At 41.8% G+C, this 26757-nt stretch overlaps 1 protein-coding gene across 1 annotated transcript in view; it reads right to left on the reverse strand.

Annotated features, from left to right (window-relative positions):
• LOC126528565 (uncharacterized) overlaps positions 1–26757 on the reverse strand; it is an 89813-nt gene that overhangs the window by 4363 nt on the left and 58693 nt on the right. Inside the window, exons 8-9 of the mRNA XM_072284542.1 lie at positions 23710–23996; positions 4182–4465 (exon numbers count right to left, since the gene is read on the reverse strand). Coding sequence (XP_072140643.1) covers positions 4184–4465; positions 23710–23996 — 569 coding nt within the window. The 3' untranslated portion in view covers positions 4182–4183. The remainder of the gene's footprint in view (positions 1–4181; positions 4466–23709; positions 23997–26757) is intronic.

Below are 26757 nucleotides of genomic sequence, written 5' to 3' on the forward strand. Positions count from 1 at the left end.
CGTCTTCTTCGGGCAATTTGTCAGGAACACGCGTTGTTCGCTCTACAGGCGTGCGCAGGCGTGACTTATTTCCACGCACTTTGCTGCGTGCACAGACAGTGTTCCCTCTATCCCGCTTTCCTCTTTCTGTTCCCCCTTTCCCTCCCCCCGGTGTAGGGTAGCAAACCGGACGCTCGTCTGGTTGACCTCCCTGCCTTCCCTCTCTTTGCTATCTCTCTCTTGTCAGCATGATTCACACTATCTTCTCTTCCTACAGCTATGTATTCATACACTGGCTTCTTGTTAGGGAAGGAAGGTGCGGTTTGTCACCATCCGAAAGTAGAGCTGTGTACCACATCTTTTGTTTTTGCAGTGCCCTTTGATAGAGGATCATTGCACCTTCAACTTCTATCTCACCGGCTTTCTTAATGGTGTTCTTCTGGCAAACTTGATCCTTATTCCAAGCCTGTTAGGTCGGGTCGTCATCTTTTGGTGCCCATTCGCACCCAGCACAAAAATTGGTGAGCACCACAAAATCGAGGACGAAGCCTCAATCACCGTGGTTACGCCGATATGGGATGAGTGGCCGCGCGTCATCCACGAGCTGATGTACGACATGAGAATTTTATCTGCGTTGTTTATCTTCAATTGAATGCATAACTTGCGGCCACCTGCTCGCGTCTCGTGCTCCTTGGCGCCCGCGACAACCTTCAGCACGGACATGAGGTTAAAGCACCGCTCTCCCCATCTAATACCGGCTTGCGAAAATGCGCACACGGCATCAGCGCACCATACGCATCGCTTCTCAGTGGGAACTTTTTCCCAATATTCGGGCGGCCAAGTTGTGGACGCTGCCCATACACATGTGCGGCTCGTACTCAAGATTATACGGTTGTCGAAAATTTACCACCCCCTGTAAAGCGTGCACCGCCGCATATATAGACATGTTGAGGTGAAGGCACCGTACGGCACACTTTAGGGAATTGGCGAGAGTTCGCACGGACGAAGCAGCGCTCGCGCGAGGCGATGATGCCTGGGAGGTGGCTTCGGCTGCGCTTCCAAGATGTGATGATTAGTCGCAGACTAGATAAAATTAACGGTCTGGGCGTAATTAGCACCAATATGACTGCATCATATTGGTGCTACCTCCGATATAGGCCCGCCGGGCGTCTTGTGCAGGAGGGGGGAGTCAACGAAGTGTCGATGCTAAAAAAAGACGTCTACGTACATAATTATAGCACGGCCGTGCGCCGCCCGCTCCTATCTTGGAGGTAACCCTAGCGCCGGACGAGTCAAAGCGTGCGCGAGCCCAGATGGATGGTGTCTACGCGCGCGCCTAGCACTAGAGGTCACGTACGTAATCTCACGTTTCAGAGATGCGTTGAAGGGAGAGACAGCAGGGAAGAATTTGCTACCCTCAGTTCCCGCTCTTCACCACACCATCATTTTGTTACAGCGAGTGTTGGCAGTCGAGTGAGATACCTGTTCATGTTTGTTTGTCTTCACGAGGGGCATTGGTAATCGCATAGTTATTAGATATCTATAAGTGGTCCAAAAATGTATTTTGTCATGTTGTTACAACATACATTAGACGCCGTGTGTTCAGCAGCACAATGCCATAGCCATGGGCTATCCGGCCGTTTCAGAACAATCCTCTAAAGATTTCCGACAAGCCCTACAGCTGTCTAACCTGAGCCTATGCTTCCCCACCTTTTACTTTTCCAAAACTTCAGTATCATATTCAATGTAAACTGCATTTCATGTTCAATAATGCTCGGGGGTATAAGCGCTTTCATAGATCTAGTCGCCATAAAAACTTAACCACAAATCTTTTATTACATCCCCCAACCAATATGGCATCTTAAGTAAATCTTCAACTTGAAATGCAGCAAAATCGATATGACGTGGCATGTACACATCTACATTCTCAGTATGTAATGTCTATAAAGAGTCCAATTTTAATGTAGAATTAACTTCAATATATCGCCTACTTAATATTTACGAAATAAATCTTAGTAAGACGTCATTTAGATGTTACGACGGGACACGGACGTATGGATCATACCTGGATGTTGATATGATATCAGTCGTTCACTGGGATATAATTATAGGATGTTTGCAATGTCTAAAGCATTATGTTCTATGCACATCTATGGAACATAAATGCCTCATCTGGGAAAGAGCAGCTAAGAAATTGTGGGCCTCAAGCTTTGGAATAAGGAAGCGAGTTCACAAGCCCATTCACTGAAAGCATCCAATTGTTTTATTTGTTACACGAAAAGGCACTCTTGTTCTGTTTACAATTGATTTACTATTGATTTGCCATTCTGATGGTGATGTGACTGTTTACTGAGTGTCGCCTTTGCATTTCTACTCTGAAAGAAGTAAAATGGCAGGTTTGCTTGCTTTCCCATTGATGATGAAGGGGCATGTGGCTGAGGGCATTGTCATGGTGGAGCTCTTGACTGTGTCTTTGATGTCAGCCTTCACGCACGCCGACCCGGCGTGCCAATCTCTTGAGCAGCTCCAGGTAAAAGGCTGAGGTGACACTTTCTCCCTGCGGTACAAACTCAAAACGGACGATTCCTCGGGCATCAAAGAAGACAATGAGCATCGTTTTGATGCGAGACATGCTCATTTGCACTTTCTTGGGGCGGGGAGATGATTTTGAATGCCACTCGCTGCTCTGCCTTTTCGATTCTAGGTCGTTCTCGAACATCCAGGATTCATCTCCGGTTACGACAGAGTCAAGAGTCCGGCTCATTTTGAATCAAATCCAACAATTCATGACAGTGCAAAACTCGAAGTTCTTTCTGACCTTCAGTCAACACTTTTGGCACAAGCTTCGTGCAGATTTTGTGCATTTGCAGATCCTTGGTCACTATCCCATGTACTACAAATGTGGACATGTGTAGGGTGTCAGCAATTTGCTGTATGCTCAGTCGACGGTCGGAACGCCAAACTTCGCGGACATGATCCATGTTTTCGTCGGCTCTAGCCGTTGTTGGGCGTCCAAAAAGGGGTTCGCAGGCGACCTCCTCCCGGCCCTCCTTGAATGCCTTGTGCCACCTCCCGGACCGTAACCTTGAAATAAAGTCATCCTTGAAGGCCTTTTTGAAACATCTGGAATGTTTTGGTTGCATTCTTTCCAAGCTTCACGCAAAACTTAATAGCATATCGCTGTTCAAGCAAAGGCTCCATTGCACTGTGTTATCCGCCCACACTGCTCACGCTCCATCACGCCATGTTATCTGGACACGATCCATGTTTTTGTCGGTTCTGGTCATTGTTGGGCGTCCAGAATGGGGTTCGCAGGCAATCTCCTCCCGGCCCTCCTTGAACGCCTTGTTCCACCTCTCGGACTGTAACCTTGAAATGCAGTCGTCCTTGAAGGGCTTTTGAAGCATTTGTAATGTTTTGGTTGCATACACCCACTACACCATTTCAATACAGCGCACAAGCTTTACTTGGTTTGCAGACATGACATCACCAAACATCCCCAATGGCTTCTCAAAAGTTGTGGTGCTCACTTTCTCATGTTGTTGCCTTGGTGTGTGAATGCCGACCAGTGTTATGGGGTTTACTAATGCTCAACCACAAGTATGACACTGGACATTTAAAGCTTGAGAACCAACTCAGCTGAGGCATGCATTTCAGCTTGTGACCAGCTTGAGAACATTTCAGCTGGCACAACAGTTTAGTCTGTAATAAAACTGTGTACTACGTTAGTGAGATCATAATAATAAATAAGTAGTTGTTACTACAACATAAGTATTTGAACTAGGAATTACAATTATGTCAAATGCAAACTTCACCATTGATGCGTTGTTAAACTTTTGCAAGAGACAAGAAATTTGGCACATACTACTGTGCCCTGACTCAAGCGTATGTTTCTGTTTGCATTGCTCAATTCGTATCTTTTGAGTAATTTCAACAAACTTGCTTACACAGTCACAAACATATTTTAGGCCATTCCACAATCAAAATATAATTTCGATATGCTGGCATAGGTGAAGCGACTTGAAGGCATTCTATAAAAATTCTCATTTATGGCAGGGTCAACTTTCTTTCAGGTAATATTAAAAGAAAAGCTCTACGATATAGAGAGCTGGAAACCCCTCAATGCAGCTTATAAATTATTTTTAGCCACAAAGAAAGTTGATCAATCGATTAATCTACAACGAAACTTGCGAGCTGCTGACCTTTAGGGCTTCTCCACCGAGTGAGAGGACATGTGGCGCATGAGGTGGTCCTTCCGCGAAAAGGATGCATCACAGTGAACGCAGGGAAAGGAACGCTCTCCAGTGTGGTTGCGCACATGACGTGTCAGGCTTTGATTATGAGTGAATGCTTCTGGGCACAGGTGGCACTGATAGGGACGCTCGCCTGTATGGGTGCGCACATGGCGTGTCAGAATGCTACGCTGAGTGAATGCTCCCGAGCAGAGATGGCACTTGAAGGGCCGCTCGCCTGTGTGTATGCGCAGGTGCTGGGTCATCTCCTTCTTGCGCTTAGTTTTGTAAGTGCACTGCCGGCAGGAATGCCTCTTGCCACATACGGACACGAGTGAAAGGTACTGCTCCAGGGATGCCGATAGCAAGAAATCTGCAAAGTCCCAAGGAGCAAAGGATGTGAATGCGGCAATATGTCATATATTTCATGGAATTAAAGTGCTACATCTGGCAATCAAAAAGTGTCAACTGGCAATCATAAATCAAAAACACTTGGTAACCTTGGCCTGGGAACCCAAATATCACTCTGATATCCACAGTGTGCTGCTGCAGTACATGTCTCGCGCAATTTCCTATTCCTGCATGCATCTCTGTATACAATTATTCTTAATACATACATTATAGCTCACAACACAGAGGTGGGATTTGGCAACCAATTTCTATACGATGCCTCAATAAACATTATTGCACTTACCTATATAACAAAGTATTACATGTCTTTTTTGCATCACAATACAGCATGAAAAGATCATCAATAGATATTTGAACACACGAAACATACAAAATAAAATATTACCATGAATGAAATAAATATAAAATAAAAATGAAAAATGTGCGAAGCCATAAAGAAAATCAACACAGCATTATGGAGATTAAATTGACACCAGAATTGCTGGTAGAGGAGAATAGAGATCAACTTCCGAGCACTTCAAAAAAAAGTGTTGTTTTGGCTGCATAGATAACTAGCCTCAGTAGATACAAATCTGTACTCTCAAATATAAGGCTGGATTTGGTCTGCAAGTTTGATATTACAGCTAGCTCTTTATTGACGGCACATATAAATACCAGAAAAAGATGTTTATTTGCTATATAAACATACTAACCACATTGAGAATAAGCATAATCAATTGTAACAGAAATATTTTGCAGTCTTCTTCAGCAGTAGGGGGTAAACAAGGTAGAGAATTGAAAGTGGCTTCACCTCAAGCCTCCAGGTGGGATTTGTACAGACAGTTGCCTTCATATGTGAACCATAGCTGCACATTTTATTTGCTTTACACCATGTGTGTGACAGCACTGCGGCCAAAGATCTTGCATCGTACTTTCAAAAGAAAGTGGGTCATGTGCAAAAACTCTCTCTCATCCTGTGCCCCTGCTCTAAATCAACAAATGACGCCTGCTGCCTGTTTTAGTGTTGGCCAAAAACTCAGAAAAATAAAGCAGACTTTTGGTAAGTTGCCTGTAGGCAACACTCAATGAAGGGTTAAGAGGGAAATATAAAGGGGGAACACAATTTATTGCATAACGTTAGACTCGTACAAGTGATCAGGAGTGATCAACGCTGTCTTTGGGCGGTCAGCCTCAGCCACGGGAACGTGCCAATAGCCAGAGCAGAAATCTAAAGACAAGTACCAAAGTACCTCGTGCATATGTTTTGGAAAAAAACCACAAGAAAAACATACTAACCGAAAAAACGTACAATCCAAATTAAAGAAATTTGACAGACTCAACTATTGTTGACATCTACGTGATGCAAAGCGTCGGGCGGATCATCACAGCACGAGGTGCCGATGTGCGTCGAGCTGGTGGTGCTCCGGCGGCTTTACATGCGTTTTGTTATTTTCCTATTATGTGGTGTTTTAAGAGAGCGACGGGAAACCAAAATGAAATCGAGCTTGCAGGTGACGGCGGATGGTGCCGAAGCAAAACGTAATGCCTACATGCCTGCAGCAGGAAACAGCGGTGCGTTTGGATTATCGCCAACTAAAAGCATGAAGTACACTATCAATGGCACTAGGCATCACGCGCTGTAAAACAGATAGGTGAAGATGCTTATCGCAATAGGCTTGGCGGCGATAGCTGTGAATGCGGTGTGCAACGACTCGGCCGGAAATTTGTTCGTACCGAAATAAGAAACCGTGCGCGCCGTCGTTTTCACGTGAGATGGGTGGCTACATATTGTTCTGGATTTCGCGCGCCTCGCGCATCTTGTTCACACGGCATCTAGTGGCCGGAAAACGTACACGATCGCAGTCTGTAGCAGAGAACGGCGGTGCATTTTGATTATCGCCGATTAAAGGCGTGCGCTACACTTCCAACAGCACCATGCGCTGTGAAACAGATAGGTGAAGATGCTTATTGCAACAGGATTGGCGGTTATCAACTGTGACTGCCGTGTGCGACGGCCCCAGAAAAGATTTGCCGCTACCTAAGTGAGATACAGAATGCGCGCTGGCATTTCGATGAGAGAGGGGCAGGCAAGTATTGTGGTGAAGCTGCCATGGCAGGCAGCTGTATACTGTTGTCAATTGTGGATGCCCCATGCATTTTCCTGTTTATATGGGATCTAGCAGCCCGGAAACTTATCATGCGATTGCAGTTTGGTGACGTGCTGAACATTGGTGGCAAAAAATCTTGTTTTCCGGGAGCTTATGAACCAGAAAAAAATGAGCATAACTCTATTAGGTCATTTTTTGTGTTCTCGATTGCGAATGTTCGCGCTGGGAAATTGGACGTGACAGGAACGTGTCAATGAGGTTCTGCTGTATTCATTCAGCACCTTGCAGACAATTAGGAGCGTCATCAATCCGAGGCAGTGGGTAAACGTCTTTTCTTCTAATCGTGTTTAGGCGACGATAATTGAAGCAAAATCGAATGGAGCCACCTATTTTGCACACTACAACGACAGGTGATGACCAAGGGCTTTGAGAAGGATGAAGGATGCTGTGCCACAGCATGTCGTCTACTTGTTCTGCGATAACTCTGTGCTCTTCTGTGGAAACGCGATATGCATGCTGTTGCAAGAGGGCATGTGAACCGGTGTCGATGGTATGAGACGCTTGTTGTGCGACCCAAGGATGGTTGGTTGCAGTCGGAACAAAGAAATTAACCCGTTAAGGAGAGTAAGAAGTTGGGTGCAATGAGATGGTGAAAGGGCTACGGCAGTGGTGTAGTCGAATGATGAGACAAGGTATGACATCCAGATGTAAACGGGTGGCGCCATTGTGAATATCAAACTTTTCAATACACATGACAGCTTGCACAAATCCTAATGTCTCACCACGCAATATGGTCACGGCATACTGATACGGATAGACCTCTCCCTATTTGCAAACAGCATGACGTCAATGGGAGCGCCCCTCTCATTTGCCGAACCCCCGACGTGGGCGCTGGTTGGCAAAAAACGTCAACCGACTGATTTTATGCATAGGAGCGCTGCCTGTATCTAAACGGCTACGATTGAAAATTTTGCATATTGCTATTTTCTGAAGTGGCAGCATCAAGGAACTGTGCTGAGAAAATAACCATCCTACAATGTAGCGTTGTTGCCAAGTGCACGGCACCTTTAAGTCAGCATATGGTTATTTCGTAAGAATGCCTTTTTCGTAGATCAAACAACCACAAAAATTACATTACTCTTCAATGCAAATATATTACTACAGAAGACGAACGTTTTCCCCCGTGCCATAACGACACTTCACTTAATGCATGATCACTGGAAAAAAAATAGCATTGCATTGATGTGAATGTACTTAATTTGCGTCCATTTATGCTGTAATTTTAAACGATATACAAGATTAACTTGGTCTACAACCATCAGTCATACCCGGTGGTGGCACCTAAATTCCGATGGGGGTGGAAGGCAAAACCTGTAGTTACTGTGCTCTAGGTAGACGGCGAAAAAACCCAGGTGTTCAAAATTAGTCAGGAGCTGTCTTTTACAGCATTCTTCATAAGACACTCAGCCGAAAAGGAATTTTAAACACCATATTTTAATTAATTTTTCCTCTTAGTCATCAGAATGCAAATGCACGAAGTGTGCATAAATCATACTGAATTTGTTGCACATTAACTTCACTGTGCCTTCAGCCTCCCTTTGATGGCTTTAATTTTGGAAGACCCAGTTTTACATGTTTATATGGATGACCACAGCATAAATTTTGTGTCGTAAAGAGAAGTATAAGAACAAGAAACAAAACAAGAATGTTCACTGTCTTAGCTAAAGCACATGATATCTGCTATAAAGCGCTATAAGGTTAGTGGGTCGTCTTTTATGCAATCCCTGTGGCGAAATGTACACACACAGCATCAGCAATGGTAAAAACGATTATATAGCGCATGCACATTTCTGGTGGTGAGGCATACGCTCTTCCGGAAGAACTAGATATGTGAGGAGCTCATTTACAGTAATATGTTTAGTCCAATAGATTATGCTGAAAAAATTTTTTTTCTCCACATGGCGAGGATGACACTAAGATAAACGGACCCAGTGATCATTGTGTCTAATTTATTCCCACCTGTACAAAAACGGCAGGTCCTGAAGTTCTGCCGATGCCCAGTCACTAAGACTGCCCTTATTACATGTCAGCACGTCCACATTTTTGCTAACGTGACACACTGCTAATCGCGCATTACAACACACGCACATCCACAAAACAATGTGCTCCATTTTCCTATGCAAAGGTGAGCCCATGCTGTCACTATTTTTTACCGCACACTTTCTCACAACAAAACAAATATCCAAAAAGCCAATGTCCCTGTCCGCCATAACCACCATGTTGTTAATCTCTGTTAGTAAAAAGCCAGTGTTAACAGCTTTACATTGCACCTTTTACTACACAGTGATGCTCTCCAGCATACAATACTATTAATCTGACTGACAACAGTGGAGTTTAACAACAACAAAAAAAAACGTCCACATGACGCACACCCACAACAAGCACTACATGACTGAACCTTGCTGAGAGCTGATGGAGGCGGTGTTTTGCCAACCAGGATCACTGCACGGGTGCCAGTGGCATCATGCTGTGATGTCGCCAGTGCCACAGGACATACCCCAGGAGAGGTCTATTGCATATAGGTATTGAAGTGAACTCAGACCTAACAGTGAGGACTGTAAACAGGAGAAATAAGTCCTTGTGGTGAGCAAGCACGTCAGATAATGTAAATGCCACAGTTGACTCTAGCACAGCAGTGCACGACAAGGTCAGAAGCACCAACATCTCTGGAGAATGATCGGTATCAGCATCAATGAAGACTTTGCGAACACTGAGGTGGGTGCCCACCAATGGCGAGTCACATATCACTGAAAGGGCCACTTGCACGTGAGAACAATTGTTGATGGCACTATGACATGATAGTAAGTCCAATTTGAGGAAGAGATCATGAGAACAAGATAGTAAAACAAAAAAACTCGATGGTGTACAAAACGTCTTGGATGACTACACGAGGGTGCATAGTTGTAGGATGAATGCACTGCGAACTTGCAGTGCAGAGTGCCGTGCCAGATAGCGAAGTCGTGACTTTTTTCATCTTGTGACAAAGATTTTCATGGATGAAGAAAATGGGGGGCCCGGTACCGACAAGCACTTGTGCACATGCTCGCTCAACGTGGACGTCAATGACATTCTGCGGTGAAAACTGAGGTCTTAAAAAGTTTGATGAGCTATGTTTCTTTTTTGCCTCCAGAACTGCACTAATCAGTTTCCCTCAAAAGTAGGTGGCCGACGACGCATAGATGGCAGCAACTGTCGATGTGGAGAAGGAGAATGACAGCTCTCTGAACGGTGGTCGTGATGGAAGGGTTTTGGCGGCAAGTAAGTGGCATCTCGGCAATGAATCTCGGCGGCATGTTGCGGCACACAGCAAAACTGGTCGAAGGTGCCATGGTTAGCGCACATGGTATGACGACGGAAGTGCAAAATGTGAGCAAATTCCACAGGCAAAGCAAATAGGCCTATCGTCTGGCATGAGTCCCGATTCAGCTGGACAAAGAAGCTGGGGTAACTGTCATGGAAAGGGTTGAAAGAGGAACCCAGTGCTTCGGTGGTGCGGCGGAATTCGATGGTGGGGGTTGCCTTGCGATCGTGACAGCATTGTTGAGTAGCGGAGCTTTGACCCGGGATGGGTAGTTGGCATACGAGAGTGGTGCCACAGGGGATTTGAATATAGGTGGGTAAGTTGGCATAAGAGAGAAGTGCCGTCACAGAAGCTAGCAGGGGGGGTGTCAGATATCTGGGCACGGACGGCTTGCTGCACTGCTGAAGTTAGTGTATGGGTAGGCTCCTGGCTAAGAGGGAGCAGCGATGGCTTGTGGGTCACTTCCTCTCGAATGAAATCCTTCAGCTGAAGTCTGACATGGCAAGCAAGCCGTAACTGCAATGGCCGCGATGGAGTCAGCCTGTGGAACATTTCGATAGTAGATGTTACACTGGTGGCACAATTCGTCGAAACTCTGGCAAATGTTGAAGAGAATGTTGCCACTGGTTGGACTTTGGGCAAGCAGTATTTGAAACGCATCATCCTCAATACCTTTTAGAATATGTTTGCTCTTCTCATCCTCCGTGATCGTTGGATTAACATGGCTGCAGAGGTGCAATACATCCTCAATATAGCTGGGAAAAGTCTTGCCCGGCTGCTGTGCTCGCTGGTGTAGATGCTGTTTGGCACGTAGCTTGTGGACATCGGGGCAGCTAAATAATTTGGTGAATTGTGTCTTCAATGTGGAGCAACTCGAGATGTCAGATTCACGAATCTTAAACCACAGGTTTGTGAGGTCAGCAAGGTAAAATATGATGTTAATCAGTTTTGTCTGGTCATCCCACTTATTGTGAGCGCTTACATGTTCATAGGATGACAGCGAGCCTTTGACGTCATGTTCTCCGGTCCCGCTGAAGATGGCCAGGTTGCCTTGATGGAGAACACCGGCACAAGTGACAGGAGCAGCCATGGGTTCAGACGGCGCATTGGTTGCTTCAGTCAAGGTGTTGGTGGGTAACCTACGAGTGTCGAGCTCCAGGGTGACTTAAGGGATTCCAACAACCTCCACCAAATGTAACGAGATTTAATTAAAGGTGAATATTAAAGGTGAAGGTCTAGCAGCAGCGAACGGCCCGAGCTATTGTTGATGTTTTCCTGAGTAGTTGTGGTGCACACCCACAGCAGAGGATTGGCAATAAATCAGGTGGTTAAATTAGGTGTACAAATACAAGGGAATTAACAATTTGAACGTTGGAGCATGGAATGTGAAATTTTTGTCAAAAATAAGAAAAGCACCCAGAACAAAACTATGAATAAAAGAACTAATAATAGATAGATAGATAAAAAATAAATAAATTAATAAATGAAAACTATGGTGGGGAGGGGAAACAGTGAGTCTAACATGGTAATCTATTAGATTCAATCAGCTAATTTTGGATTTACAAGCAAACATTTCTGTGGATGAACCCAATAATGGCAGATCCAAAAGATAGGATCAATGACACAGTTAAATCTAGGCCAATATGCAGTGGGATTTCTAGTAGTTTTTTTCTTATTACAGAAAAAATTCCCACAAGATGGTGAAGGGATCAAACCTGTGTAGATAGAAGTTTAACATAAGTACACGGCAGCACAGCCTCGTGATGGAAACTTCAATTTTTCGTGTATGTGCCAAGGGTATAGAAGAAGTTCGTAGTCTATGCAGTTATTGCGGAGCCTGACACTGCCTGCATAATGATACTGGTGCAAAATCTAGCAGCAGTGGTATGATCAGTCAAGAGGGCAATACAGGAGAATTGGGCCACTTATGGATGCCTTGGCTAAAGAATCTGCAATTTCATTTATAATTAGTCCTATATGACCAGGCACCCAAGTTAAATGCACACGTCTCAAGGACGCAGGTACTGATGAATGAAACGTCCACGTTATGCGTGAGAAACAAGAAGCAGTAAGGAATGAGCACAATGATAATGAATCAGTGACTATAACGGATGACGTAACTGATGGGCCTAATTTGCGTGGAGGCAACACAATCGCCATGAATTCGGCTCTCTTGCTATCATGGCATGGGTAGTCATCGTTGTCTTTGAGCTGCTACCAAAGACATGAGATGCGTCTGCTTCGTTACAACAGCATTCACAGAGATTAGAATCGCAGCACCGTTGCTAGTGCATAAAAATGCAGCCACATATTAATGCATGCAACATGGGATTGTCTCTCTATTTGTGCACTGTAATCATTTTCCATGATGATCTTCCATTTGCTTCGGCAAAATCAAATCAAACTACAGAGCAGTGAAGGTAACTTATTCGCCAGTTAGTGTTTCTGTTACTGACACAACCACAGATACAAAAACTTTTGAACAAATCTCTGAAGACAGGCAAAATGCTTTCTTCATGATTTCAATACAATAATGAGGCTGCAGGTGAATTCGCCATTAGACTTGTTCCAGGCAAAAAAAGCATAGGCGGCAATCAGTAAACAGTCACATCACAATGGTAAATCAATCATAGATCATAGAGCCATGTCATGCCATAAAGGCAGCAAACGGATGCTTTCCGAGAAGAAACTGGTTAGATGAATTCCTTGCAAAGCCCGAACAACACAGCTTCTTGTGTGTTTTGCAAGAGGCATGGATACATCTGTAACGAAATGGAGGTCACTGTCAAAGGCAACACAAACACTAACACACCTACACAAACTTCCTCTGAGTCAGAAAACATATTTGGGTTGGGAGCTTGATGCTACAGTTCAAGGTACATTACATAAATTTATTACAATCGATTATCCAATGGCTCATGCCAAACCAACTTTGTAAGACTAGAATACCTTTGGTGCAATAAGAAAGCAGCATTTTTTTTTAGCACTAACGTTTCTAGACTCTTCGTCTTGATCAAATTGGCCCTTCTTTCAAACAACAAATGTCCCAATGTTTCCCCTAGCATTCACTAAGTGCATTGAAAGAGTATTGGTGAGTATTGGTGAAGGCTTTTTTAGAGTCACTGAACATGACATCTGTTAAATACATCTTTTGCACTAAAGAAAAAAATGGCTCTTGCACAAGAATAAAGGGTTTTCATCTAACTTGCAGCCAGGACATGGATGCCCATCAATGTGATTGTCACGTAAATTTATTTACGTTTTGACTTCCCCAATTTTGTCATTAGTTAAAAACTGAAAAAGAACAAATTCAGCTGGCAATGTTGGTATGTAGGAGGCTACGTCACCACTCCATGCAGTGGCGTGACCAGGGGGTAGCACACTGGGCATGTACCTCTCCCCGAACCCCCATTTTAAAGTTTTATGTTAAAATTCCAGCCCCCCCCCTTCCCATTCCAAGTGAAGTGCATGTACCCCTTACTTCACACTTCCTGCAAAATATTTCTGGCTGAGATACTGCACCAGTCAGACACTGTACAAAGATGTCATGCATCGGCTTAAACTTCCATGCAGTGCTTGTCGAAAAGTGCTTGGCATACTTTAAAAGACCACAAGAGCATTTCTTCACAAATCAAGAATAACATAATGCGATCCACAGAACCACTAAACATAATACATCTGCTGCTGTCACAAGGATGAAAACACTAGTCACTTGGACATACCTGTGTCCTAGCAAGTGTTGAAGTAAGCCTGTTTAAATGGCATAAATTTCCTGGCAAGACACTCTAGACCACACAGATTCCAACACTGGCACCTCACATTTCATTGATGCCAGACCCGAATGCATGCACATCTGCCACTCATCTCCAATCTTCTATATTCAGGCACAGGCTAGTGCACATGCTGCGTGCTGTGGTCCTAGGTTGGCAAGAATACCCTTGCTGTACATGAAAGCGTTTACATTAAGATTGTGTAGATATATAAAACTTTGAATACCAATTGAACAGCCTCACCCTTGCATTAAATTCATATCTGATTTGAGAATTAATTATTCAATGTTGTAGAATATTCATTTCTTTTTACTATATATAAGAAACAAAAACACTCATTGCAATCTCAAGACAGATGCAACGAGGAGTGCAACAATTCTTCAGAATGTTTCTGCTGCAGGAGAGCTGCTGTTGTAGCACAGAGACACTGGTTTCTGATCGAAAACAAAGCAGATGACTCAAAATCAGTATAAAAAAATTTTGATACTGGCTTTGTCTTGAAAAAAGTAATTCCTTTATGTGCATTCAAACACTGTCGCCTTTGAAATGGTCCCCTTGCATAGCAATACAGTGCTCGCAGTGTAACTGCACCATTTTGCATATATGTCTTGGACAGCTTCCTTCAGGAATGAACCAAGCACCCTTCAGTGAGTCGAGCTTGATTAATGCAATCATGCAAATTTGGTGGCTTCCGAGCTGGGTTTTAAATTCTGAAAAGAGAATGAGATAAGCCGGAGACGAATCTGAGGAGTAGAGTAGAAAGCATGTTGTTTCGAGTGAGCAACTCGTGTTTGTGGAGTGAACTACGAGAGGATGCATTCTCACAGTGCAGCATCCAGCTCCTCGTGTGTCCTAGATAGGGCAGTTTACTCCAAAAAGCCTCCCTCATAGCCCTAAAACTTGGCAGTAAAACTCACTGTTCAAAGCTTGGCCATTCCCCATTCACAATGATGTGAATGCCGAGAAACACAATGATCATGCACTTTGTCGAGTTGCGGACATGCTTAGCATTGTTTTTTGCTTCGTGGAGACAATGAGCTTTTCCACAGCAATGATTGTTGCTTCTTCTAAGGATAGTACCTGTCCACCTGTTTCATCCCTACTCATGATCCTCAATGAGAAAGGAGGATCATTCACCAGATTTCCCTGCAGCTTATTTCCATCTCTTCCCAAAAGTAGAAACCCATTTCAGAGGTTGCCATTTTGTCACAGTTTCCTAAATGAAGCTCAAACCGCCGAAAGGTGCTCAACTTGTTTCAGAAAAACGACTTCTAGGACATGTTCGCATATGGCGGAAATGCTGGGAGATATGTATTGATGTGCAAGAGAACTATTTCAAAGGTGAGAAGCGTTTGAATACATGCAAATAAATTATACTCTCGAGACATTCAACAAATATGGCTCACTTTTAAGCAGCCTCTATTTTACAATTTACAAGCGCCACAGTTACCCTGACTTCTGATCGTGAACAGTATTATGCACACGTCTCAATAGGCCTCTTTGCTAGTCCTTCCCTGACCATCCTGGACTGTATGAGATACTGGCTGAAACATCGCCTCCGGGAATTCTGGACTGTCGGAGACATATAATTGAAGAAGCCCAATGTATTTTGTAGGGACAATGCAACAGCAGCCAATGTGGCTTGCCGTCATACCTCACATTTATTAAAGGAAACGCAAAGGTGAAGCAGCAGCTGTGGCGACCATGGTAGCCAAGATTCAAAGCGTGTTGTCCAATGGCTTGAGTCACATGCACATGTGTAGCACTGGTGATTATGGCGAATGAGGCCTCGCGGTAATGAAGATAATGCTACAGTTGGCTCCACCTGCAGAAATTAATTCAAAATAAAGCTGCTGTCGCGTGACACTTCTATTTGCAAGCACACTTTTTTCGTGCTAATGCCGACAAGCTCTTTCAGATGATCACCACGTGTGGCGTAGCGCGGGTGTTGTTCTTGGTAGTGGTGTGTAACATTTTCCTCCACGGTGCACATAATGGCATATAATGATGCACAGGCGCACTTATGCAAGAACCACAGAGTTTCCTTTATGCTAAAAATGCAGGAATGAAGTGGGCGAACTTACAGCATTTGAATAACTGTTTCATAAAAGCTTTGCTTCACATTGATCAGAAGATGTGTGTTGAATCTGCATATAGATACAGTGTCTCACATAACTTGAGCCAAGAATTTAAAAATGAAAGGTGCGTCAGAAGCGAATTGAACCAAACGCATGCTATTCGCAATAGCCTATAGTAACTCAGACAATTTTCTTTGTTTTCCCCATAACTCAATAATTAAGTTTAATTACCCAACTTGTTAATTATTAGCTGAGGACCCCAAGTATGATGCACAGATTTGTAGAGCACCTTCAAAAACCACTGATCGAGTTGTTTCCCTTACGGTACATCTCACAGTCCTCCCCGGGTTGCAAAGAAAACCCCCGAAATATGAAAAAAGCCACGTCACGAAGCGTTTGAACAGTGGTATCGTGCTGCTCTGAAGTGTGCGCTCAGTGAATAAGGTCGGCTCCCATCGGGTGACGGCGAAAATGCATGCTGCTGGCCGAGTGCTGCCAATGAGATAAAAAACGCCCTGCAGCTTCTTCGTCGCCAGTCACGATGCAGACGACCTTGTTCATCGAACGAATACCCCTGCGCAAGCGCTCCGTCACGTGACTTTTCATACTTCAGTTCCATATTTCAAGTGCGCATTAAATATAAATGTGAAGCTGGCCTAACAGCCCAGCAGTACAGTTGCATTCAATACGAGATGCAACATGGTGCTTGTGTTTGCAAGGGCTTGGAGAGTGCACTGTGGCACCATCAGGAAAAATAGAAAACTAAACACCCTTCCAAGTACTGGGATTGATTAATGAATTTTTAACTAACTTTTTGAATTTTGCCACCATTGTGCAGTCCTAGAGCAGTTTCGACCAAGAAAACTGTGTTACAGCTCATATTAAATGCGACTGTATTTTCTGTTGCACATGTGCAAGCTGCTCAAAGTTGGTGGTGCGGATTAAGAAGTGACCAGAAACAAGAAGATTTTTCTCAGACAAACACCTGAACATTTGAGAATCATCATTAGATGTTAAAATGCCACGGCAAGTGACCAGCAGATTTGGAAGCAGTCTACAACTTCACGTAGAACATAAAGGAAGGTTAGGACCAGACTGAACAGTGCAGTTTCATATAAGTACATTCAGGCGTAGCTCACCAAGTTCTCCAGTCGCTCTAGTCATTAGCTTATTGGACTTGAAGATGTCCTAATCCAGAAATTAAACACATATTTGTGGAGTTGAAAGTTGTCTCATTAGGCAATAATTAATTTGGCTTGGACTGGAGCATTAGGATCCATTAGTATCCCTAAGACTTTTCGGAAACCAGAAGTGTAACTCAAAGGTCACTATCCAGATAGATTATTAAAAAGGAGTCAGTCAATGCTGAACACTGAATTCTGGCTAATTTCTTTTAATACTTACACTAACTTAAACCCAATTTGAATCAGTAGAGGTATATAAAAGGTAGCATATATAATGTAGAATTTGTGCATTTTTACTCAGCCCCAAACCTAAATATTTAACACTTTCTTCAGATAAATTATCCTCAGTGCACTGCTATATTTTTTAAGAAGCCATGCCATTTATTTGCAGTTTGCCTTCAATTTGTCCGATAAACCAATATAATATTGTTACACTGCTTTTGCCAGTCATGCTCCTACTTCAGATGTTTTTTTTTTCTCTCTCCTTAAATGAGTGATAGCAACACAGTGACATTTTGGTGCCACCAAGACAAACGTTTCTATTTTTTCAGCTAGTGTCTAGAATATGATCATCAGAAAAGTTGTCTTCATGTATGCGATGCACGTGTAACAAGTTTAAAAAATAAGTGCACTCAAAATAAGCACTTCATGTGTTTCTTCATAAATTTATTGTCAAAAAATGATAGTGAAGTCAAGAAATAGTTATTTGCAGTAAAATGTTGCTAAGAGATTGTGCAACAGGTATATGGGGCTTAATCAAATGTTAACAAGGCTTTCTTAATATAATGACCCTAGATTATGGAGTACCACAACGTATCCTTTATTCAGGATGCACAGGGACTTGTCCTTTGGCATCCTGGCTGAGAATACACATACCTCCCACCTAGGTGTGTCATCTGCTGCTACTCGGATGGTACGTAATAAATGTGCCACCATTAGCGCACATGGCCACTTGTAATTTATACAGCTATAGCCACACTAAAATTCAGTAAAGGACATTATAGTTTGGATATATGGTACCAAAACCAACCAGAAAGTCCTCTTTCAGGTACTGCTTCAAAGGTGTACAATAGAGGCTGGAATGAAGCATATGATGGTTGCTAGAAACACAGCAAGAGAATACGTTCAAGGAATCTTAACAAAACAATAGTGTATGAAATGTATGCTAAAATAACATAAACATTACTGACTTCTAAAATTTGAAAAAAGAAAATGAGAAAGGAGAGTGATTCTAGGTGCACAATGCGGCACTACATTAATGACAATTATTGAATATCACTTATGCACAAAATAAAAGTAAATGCACTTCAAAGAACCAAATTCACCTACTGTGACATAATATACAATGCGAAGAGCTACTATACATGAAGCCAGATTGCACATAATTGGAATTGCATCACTTTCTTTGACAACATAAAATTCAAGAGATCAAGTGATATCAATGACTGACCCATGCCCTTTTTTTTGTAGTAGTGTTTGGAGTAGCCAAAGATGTGTCTCAGAGAAGTTAAATGGGCTTGCAGAGGAGGTTTATGAAAGCAATTGCAATACATATTAGTATGCCAACCTTTTACAGTGGCCAAGCCATGTGAAAGCAATAAGTGACCACTTCTTTATAACTTCAATTGAGACATGAAAAAACAGACTGCCGCTTTATTCGAGTTTTCTCTATGAATTGCAATGAAACAATGGTGTCTTAAGATGAGCTGAATAAACAGTTAGGTGGCTTTGAAAAGCACTGAAGCACTTGAACAGGCTACCTGGAAATGTCGAAGACAGTTGAGAACTTTCAGCATGATCTCACTGGTATAAGCATATCTTGCAAGATGGGGCAGTCCATAAAACAAACAGGTACCTTGATAAGACAGCAGAGACATGTGTAATACTTCTCACCTCCTTATATGTATGATTTTTTAAACAATTTTTATGTGTAAAGACAGCCTTAAGTTTGATCACAACTAAGGGTGGGTGAATATTTGAAGTTAGTAATATGAATCAAACCGTACACAGAAACTATTCCTATTGAAAAAGAAATTATCCGGTATTTTTCGCTATTCCAAACTAATTAAATATTTCAAAACAACTGACTGTTGGAGTCTGGTTTCTGTTCACTGTCGGCTAAACAAAGCATCACAAACGATAAGAAAGTTAAACAAGTTTTTGAAACGATGCAGAAACAAAATAAGCAATGCAAGCTTTGCTTTCTGTTTTGCAGTGGAGGCCCACATGACAAACGAACATTCCACGAGATTACATACATCACCATTATATGTAAAGCATTTAATTAACTGCTTTACCTAATCTTCGCTTCACATAAATTCCAACATGTGCGTTGGTTCTCCATATTTTTCGTTTTCCACAACTACCAGCAACTCACCAACCATTTATTTTGCATTTTTGAAAAGCTAGTGATACAGCAGCGATGCATTCTTGGAAAGCTTGTTTGTCACAAGACACGAAAGATGTTGAAATGCTATTTAGGCGTCTCTTTTAGTCATAATCATCGATTCTATGTTTAAACCGATCCTTTGTCCCATAGCTGCCTTACTTGCACTTGTCAGTAAATGCATCATACCTAATTAGTGAGAAATAAATATTCTTGCTGTAAATACATGCATCCACATTTGAACATTTCATATTTGCTTCGATATCCTATACTTACTCTTTGTATTCGATAAGTATTCTAAACAGCTGATATTAGCCAACCTTTAAGAGACATGCTGTTAACTTCTTAAATATAACAATTCATGGTTAAAAAAATTAAATCATGCGGTTTTACGCGCCAAAACCACTTTCTGATTATGAGCCACGCCGTAGTGGAGGACTCCGGAAATTTCGACCACCTGGGGTTCTTTACAGTGCACCTAAATCTAAGTACATGGGCGTTTTTGCATTTCGCCCCCATCGAAATGTGGCCGCCGTGGCCGGGATTCGATCCCGTGACCTCGTGCTCAGCAGCCCAACACCATAGCCATTGAGCAACCACGGCGGGTCACAATTCATGGTATATTTATGCTAATGAATGTGTGTGAGCATATTTGAATTTCAACTTTATTTTTCTGAATAAACTGAAGTACACTTTGCCAAATGGCCTGCTACAAGACTATGCAGGACTTTATTAAAGTGTGTTATGTGCTACGTGTAATTGCATGAGGATCGATCGTACAGCGGTATAGAACATGCAATCAGAGTCTATGTTCACATTGCAAGCATGGCTACAACCATTACACGTTGACAAAACATAAAAGGTACACATATGCCTCAGACCATATCCGAATGCTCTACAGCTAATGACAGAGCTAATCTACAGGGTCACTTAAGAAAAGCACCACCACAGGTTTGAAGCCTATATAACAATAACATTTATTGTACACCACCAAAAACAAGAGCTTTAAGAGACATGTTATACAAAGACCTATTAAAAAGTATAGCTATTCAGGGATGGATTTCAAATGTAAGCTCCGACCAGGTACTGCAATGATATCATGTGTCACACCCAACAATGGCCGGCCCATATAGTGGGTGTTCTTGCAAAGACATTTATCAGTTTTCAGAAATGATCTGTGGCAGATAGCACAATTCTAATCCTTGAGGTGGATAGCTCAAACAGGCGGACATTATTTGTGCAAGAAATCGAAACTTATAACTGGTTAATTACCAAAGGTTCCCTTAGTTTTGAACTAATTACCTTTAATGCACACCTATTTCCTAGTTTTCTTATATATAAAAACACATGCCTTGTATATTTACTTTAGCATGCAATATTTGTGGAAATGCTGTTCTTTGTTCACATTTTATTATGTTCATTCTCTTGTTCGTGCTAGTGACCTGTCACCAATGTTTACACCTGTTGGCAGGCATAAAAATAAACAATAAATGTACGAAATCTTACAGCAGATATTGAAATTTACAAATTGTAACAAGGTAGTTTACAAGAAGGATTCACTTGAAACGAATTCTCAGAATGAAACCGATTAGGAGATGTTATTTCTTGAACATTGCAAAAAAAAAAAAAAAGTAGATTGACAGTGAACTTACTCTTGCACTCTAATGCATAAAACGGCACTTTGTTAAAAAAGCAAGTGGAATGACAGTGCATTTTTACTGCAAGTTTTATGGCGCATATCTCAGATATGGTGTCACCCCTGCGATTCTCTTTAAGTAGCTATATATTTGCAGCCTCACTGGCTAAAAATTGTAAATTGCAATATGTGCCATAAAGTTATTGGTTATAAGCATAATAAGTGAAATTTTTTTAATTATTCGATCATGCATTTTGATTTCTCATGCAAGTAATGTATGCGTCTACCGAGTAGACCGGCTCAAAGACTAGAATCGTGCTACTATCCTCGACAGGCAATCTTTAAAAATCGTTAATATTCTTCACGGAAACACCTGTTGGTATACATGGGTGAGGCTGAGGGAACACGGCAAGGATAAGCACAGTGAACGAGACATTTAATATGCAAACTTTTTCTTCACTTCTGCCACATCCCCAGCTGGTTGGAGAGAGAGAGAGTGAGTGGATGCATGCGTGTGTGCCTGCATGCATAAAAAGTTATAAATAAAAAGTACCACAAAGGAAGACAATACAGAATGTAGAACATTAAGCCTCTGACATGTGCACTGTGCCTGCTCAGCCAGCTATGGACAGAATGCCAGTGGCAGCATGCTGTCGAGCAGGATAAGCCCTGCTAGCTGTTGCTATTCTGGCTGCGATCTTGGCTGTCTCCTTCACTAAATTTCTGCATGAAGCTCTGCAGGCTTCGTGGGCGGGCACTTGCAGTCTTTGAAATAGCTCGATTGCTCAGACAACTCTGAAGCTGCAATACTGTTGGCTGCACCTGTGTAAAGAGCCCAGTTGGCATGTTTTACCCATTCAAAAACCATAACACCAGCAAGAACTTTATATGCCGTACAAAGTACAAACAACATTCCCAGCCACTGCTCTGAATTTCTAATTCGCTTAGCATTCTTAGGATGCTTTACGCCTTTTTCAATAGCCATCATTGTCTCTAACCATTTTCTAGCCAACTTGAGTGATTGGTTTACTGGGATTAGCACAGTGCTGCTGTGCTGAAGGATCTGAGTTCAAAACCAACTGTTAGAGCAATTGGCTGTTTGATTATGTGACACTGGGTATCTTCTGCTCTTCCATGAACCTCTTTAATGCCAACTTTGATAATTGGGTATATGCCAGTGGGTACGCGTGGCACTCGTTAATGTAAAAAAAAATTCTTTAGAAATTCTCTGGTAGAGGGCATAATAAAACCCACATCATATATATTCAGACATGCGTCATGCACAAACATCACAGTGGTACTGCTAGTTTGCACAGTGTGCCTAAAGGGATGTGCGAGATTGGAGCCTGGATGCATTTTTACACTTCAAGCATTACGCATTTTGACAGAGACAATATAGTTTATCACTGCACTACTTTATAGGTACTCGCATTAGACATTCACTGCGACATGGCTTCTGCGGGAATTTTCTATTTTCTGAGTGGGTCTGACTGACACACAGATAAGCGTGGTATGTTACACAGTCATATACGAGCTAACCAGCACATAATTTTAGCAGAATTTCATAGTAAGAGAACTAAATTGGCTCTGGGTGCTTTTGTTCAATTTCTTTCCTTAAAGAGGTTCTGTGGTTTATAGGGTAGCAAAAGATATACACACGTAATTCACTTTCAAAACAATAGCAGAGGAACCACAGTGCATTGTTAATCTCACAGTAATGTGTAATTTGCAGTTCTCACCCAATAGTTGTGATATCTCTGCAGCTGATTCCGGCCAAAGGCAACACCCACCACACCATTTCAATACAGCGTACAAGTTTTACTCGGTTTCCAGACATGGCATCAGTAAACATCACCGATGGCTTCTCAAAAGTTGTGGTACTCACTTTCTCATGTTGTTACCTTGGTGTATGAATGCTGACCAGCGTTATGGGGTTTGCCAATTCTCAACCACAAGTATGACACTGGACGTTTAAAGCTTGAGAACAAACTGAGCTGAGGCATGCATTTCAGCTTGTGACCAGCTTGAGATCATTTCAGCTGGCACAATAGTTTAGTCCGTCACAAAAAAGTGTGTACTATGTTAGTGAGATTGTAATAAATAAATAGTTGTTACTAAATCATAAGTATTTGAACTAGGAAGCACAATTATGCTAAATGTGAACTTCACCATAGATGCGTTGTTAAAATGTGCATAAGACAAGAAATGTGGCACATACTACTGTGCCCTGAATCAAGTGTATGTTTCTGTTTTCATTGCTCAATTCTTATCTTTTGAGTAATTTCAAGAAACATATTTACACAGTCACAAACGCATTTTAGGCCAATGGACAATCAAAATATAATTTCAATATGCTGGGATAGGTCAAGTGACTTGAAGGCATTCTATAAAAAATGCTCATCTATGGCAGGATCACCTTTCCTTTAGGTAATATTAAAAGAAAAGCTCTACGATGTAGAGAGATAGAAATCTCTCAATGCAGTTTATAAGTTATATTTAGCCATAAAAAATGATCAAATTGTTGATCTACAACAAAACTTGCAAGCTGCTGACCTTTAGGGCTTCTCCGCCGAGTGACAGGACATGTGTCGCATGAGGTGCTCTCTCCGCGAAAAGGACGCACTGCAGCGGATGCAAGGGAAGGAACGCTCTCCAGAGTGGATGCGCAGATGACGTGTCAGGCTGTTCTTCTGAGTGAATGCTTCCGGGCACAGGTGGCATTTGAAGGGGCGCTCACCTGTGTGTCTGCGCAGGTGTTGGTTCATGTGCTTCTTGTGCCCAGTCTTGTAAGTGCACTGCCGGCAGCAATGCACCTGGTCACATACGGAGACCAGTGAAAGGTACTGCTTACGCGATGCCAATCGCAAGGAACCTGCAATGTCGGAGGGAGCACAGGAAGCCAATGTAGCCAATGTGTCATCTATTTCATGGAACCAAATTACTACATCTGGCAATTAATAAGTGTTGCCACACTTGAAGGCAAGAAACTTGATAAGCTTGGCCTGGCAACCCAAATTATTACTCAGATATCTACAGTGTGCTGGTGCAGTACATTTCTCACACCATTCCCTATCTCTGTATACGTCTCTGTATACAATTATTCTTAATACATAAAGTATAACTCGCAACACAGTGGTGGGATTCGGCCCCCAATTTCGATATGACGCCCCAATAATCACTTATGCACTAGCCAATAAAACAAAGTATTACACGTATTTTTTTTTTCATCACAAAACAGCATAAGAAAAGCATCAATACATATTCGAACATGTAAAGCATATGAGATCAAATATTAACATAACTGAAAGTAGTAAAAATAAAATGAAATATGTGTGAGACTAAAAAAAGAAGGAAAGGATATACACAGCATTTACAAGAGGTTAAATTGACACCACACTTGCTGGTAGAGGAGAATACAGCTAAACATCTGAGCATTAAAATAAAAGCGTTGTTATCTAAAAAAAAAATTTATAACTAGCCTCGGTAAATAAAAAATTCGGTTCCCAAGACATAGAGGCTGCATTTGGCCTGTAATATTTATATTATGCTAAAACCGTTTATTGACAGCACATATAAATGCCAGAAAAAGATATTTATTTTCTATCTAGATGGGTAAAACACAATAAGAATAAGCATCAACAACAAAAATAAAAACATTTTGCAGAATCTTTTTCAGCAGTAGAGGGAAACACATGACAGAAAAGAGGATGTGGGCTTCACCTCAAGCCTTTGGGTCCATTTGGGTCCAATTAAAAAGTGTTGCCTCACTTGAAAGCAAAAAACTTGGTAAGCTTGGCCGGCCAGGCAACCCAAATATTACTCTGACATCTACAGTGTACTGGTGCAGTACGTGTCTGGCACCATTTCCTATCTCTGTATACATCTCTGTTTACAATTATTCTTAATACATACATTACAGCTCCAAACACAGAGGTGGTATTTGGCACCCAATTTCGATACCATGCCTAAATAGTCACTTCTGCACTCACCTGTAAAACTAAGTATTACATGTTATTTCACATCACAATACAGCACGATAGGAGCATCAATACATATTTGAACACGTGAAGCATATGACATGAATATTAACATGAATGAAAGTAATATAAAATAAAAAGTATGTGAAATCAAAACAAAAGAAGGAAAGACTCAACACAGCATTTATAAGAGGTCAGAATGACACCGCACTTGCTGGTATAGGAGAATACAGCTACACTTACAACCATTAAAATAAGGGCACTGCTATCATTAAAGAAAATAAATAACAAGCCTTGGTAAATACAAACTTCGGCTTCCAACACATGGACATCGGATTTGCCCTGTAATATTTATATTGTGCTAAAACAGTTTATTCACGGCACATATAAATACCAGAAAAAGATGTTTATTTTTATCTAAATGTGTTAACGGCATTGAGAATAAGCCTAATGAATTATAAGAAAAATATTTTGCAGAATCTTTTTCAGCAGTAGGGGGGATCATACTTTCAAAAGAAAGTGAGTCACACGCGAAACTTTTCCCTAGCCCTGTGTCCTGCAGGTTAAATAGTCAAATTTGCAGGTGATGGAACAGTCCCATCTTTCAGCATTAAACAAGGGATTCTTTCACTCTAATAGTGCATTGTAAACACTCTCCATGATCCTGTTTCATTGCTTAAGCAACAGCAATATGAAACAAACCCTCCCACCCACCCTCCCCTTATGCTATTGCACATATGTATATATGAAAACAGTCAATATTCTACACTGTATATTACATTCTATGTTCATACATTTCAGTGTATTTTTATTTTACCAGGATGATTAGAAAGCAGTCAGTGCAACAAAACCTTTATTTTTCATGATTTCAGTAAAATGATGGGGCAGCAAGTGAACCTGGCATTAGACAAGAAAAGCATAGGTAACAATCAGTAAACTGTCATATCACCGTTACAATGATGAATCAACCGCAGATCGTAACTGCTGTGTTATGTAACAAACAACAAAGAATTGATGCTGTTCGAAAATCAGGCAAGCGGGCTTTCCAGCAATACAACTTGTTTGATGTTTTTCCAGGTGGCCGGACACATCTGTAACAGCACAAGGATCACTGTCAGAGTTAGCATAAACACTAACAGTTGCACCCACACGAAGCATGTTTTTTTGTATTGACAGACATACTTAGGCTGATTCACAATGCTTTGCTTTTCGATATATTACAATCTCATGCATCTATTACAAACAATTATTCACTGACTCATGCTGAACCTACTCGATAAAACAAAATAAATTTTTTAAGTATGAAAGAATCAGTGTTCTGAACAGTAACTTGACTGCACAATCAGTCTTGATCATATTGGCTCCTAATTCAAACAATCAATGTCTAAATGCTCCTGCCAGCACTCACTGCATCAAAAGTGTGATTGGCAAGTACTGGTTAAGCCTCTTTTACTGTAACCGAGACATCTATTAAGTACATCTTTCCCACCTTCACACAAAAATGGCTCTTTAACAAGAATAAACTGTTACCTAGCTTGAAGCCAGAGCAAGAATACTCATGTATGTCACTACTGTCCAAATTTATTTCAATTACAATCCCCCCCCCCCGACTTTTTAGACTGTACAAAACTTCAGAGCAAACAAAGACACCTTGGC

The sequence above is a fragment of the Dermacentor andersoni genome, chromosome 9 (assembly GCF_023375885.2).
Source record: "Dermacentor andersoni chromosome 9, qqDerAnde1_hic_scaffold, whole genome shotgun sequence".
Lineage (NCBI taxonomy): Eukaryota > Metazoa > Arthropoda > Arachnida > Ixodida > Ixodidae > Dermacentor > Dermacentor andersoni.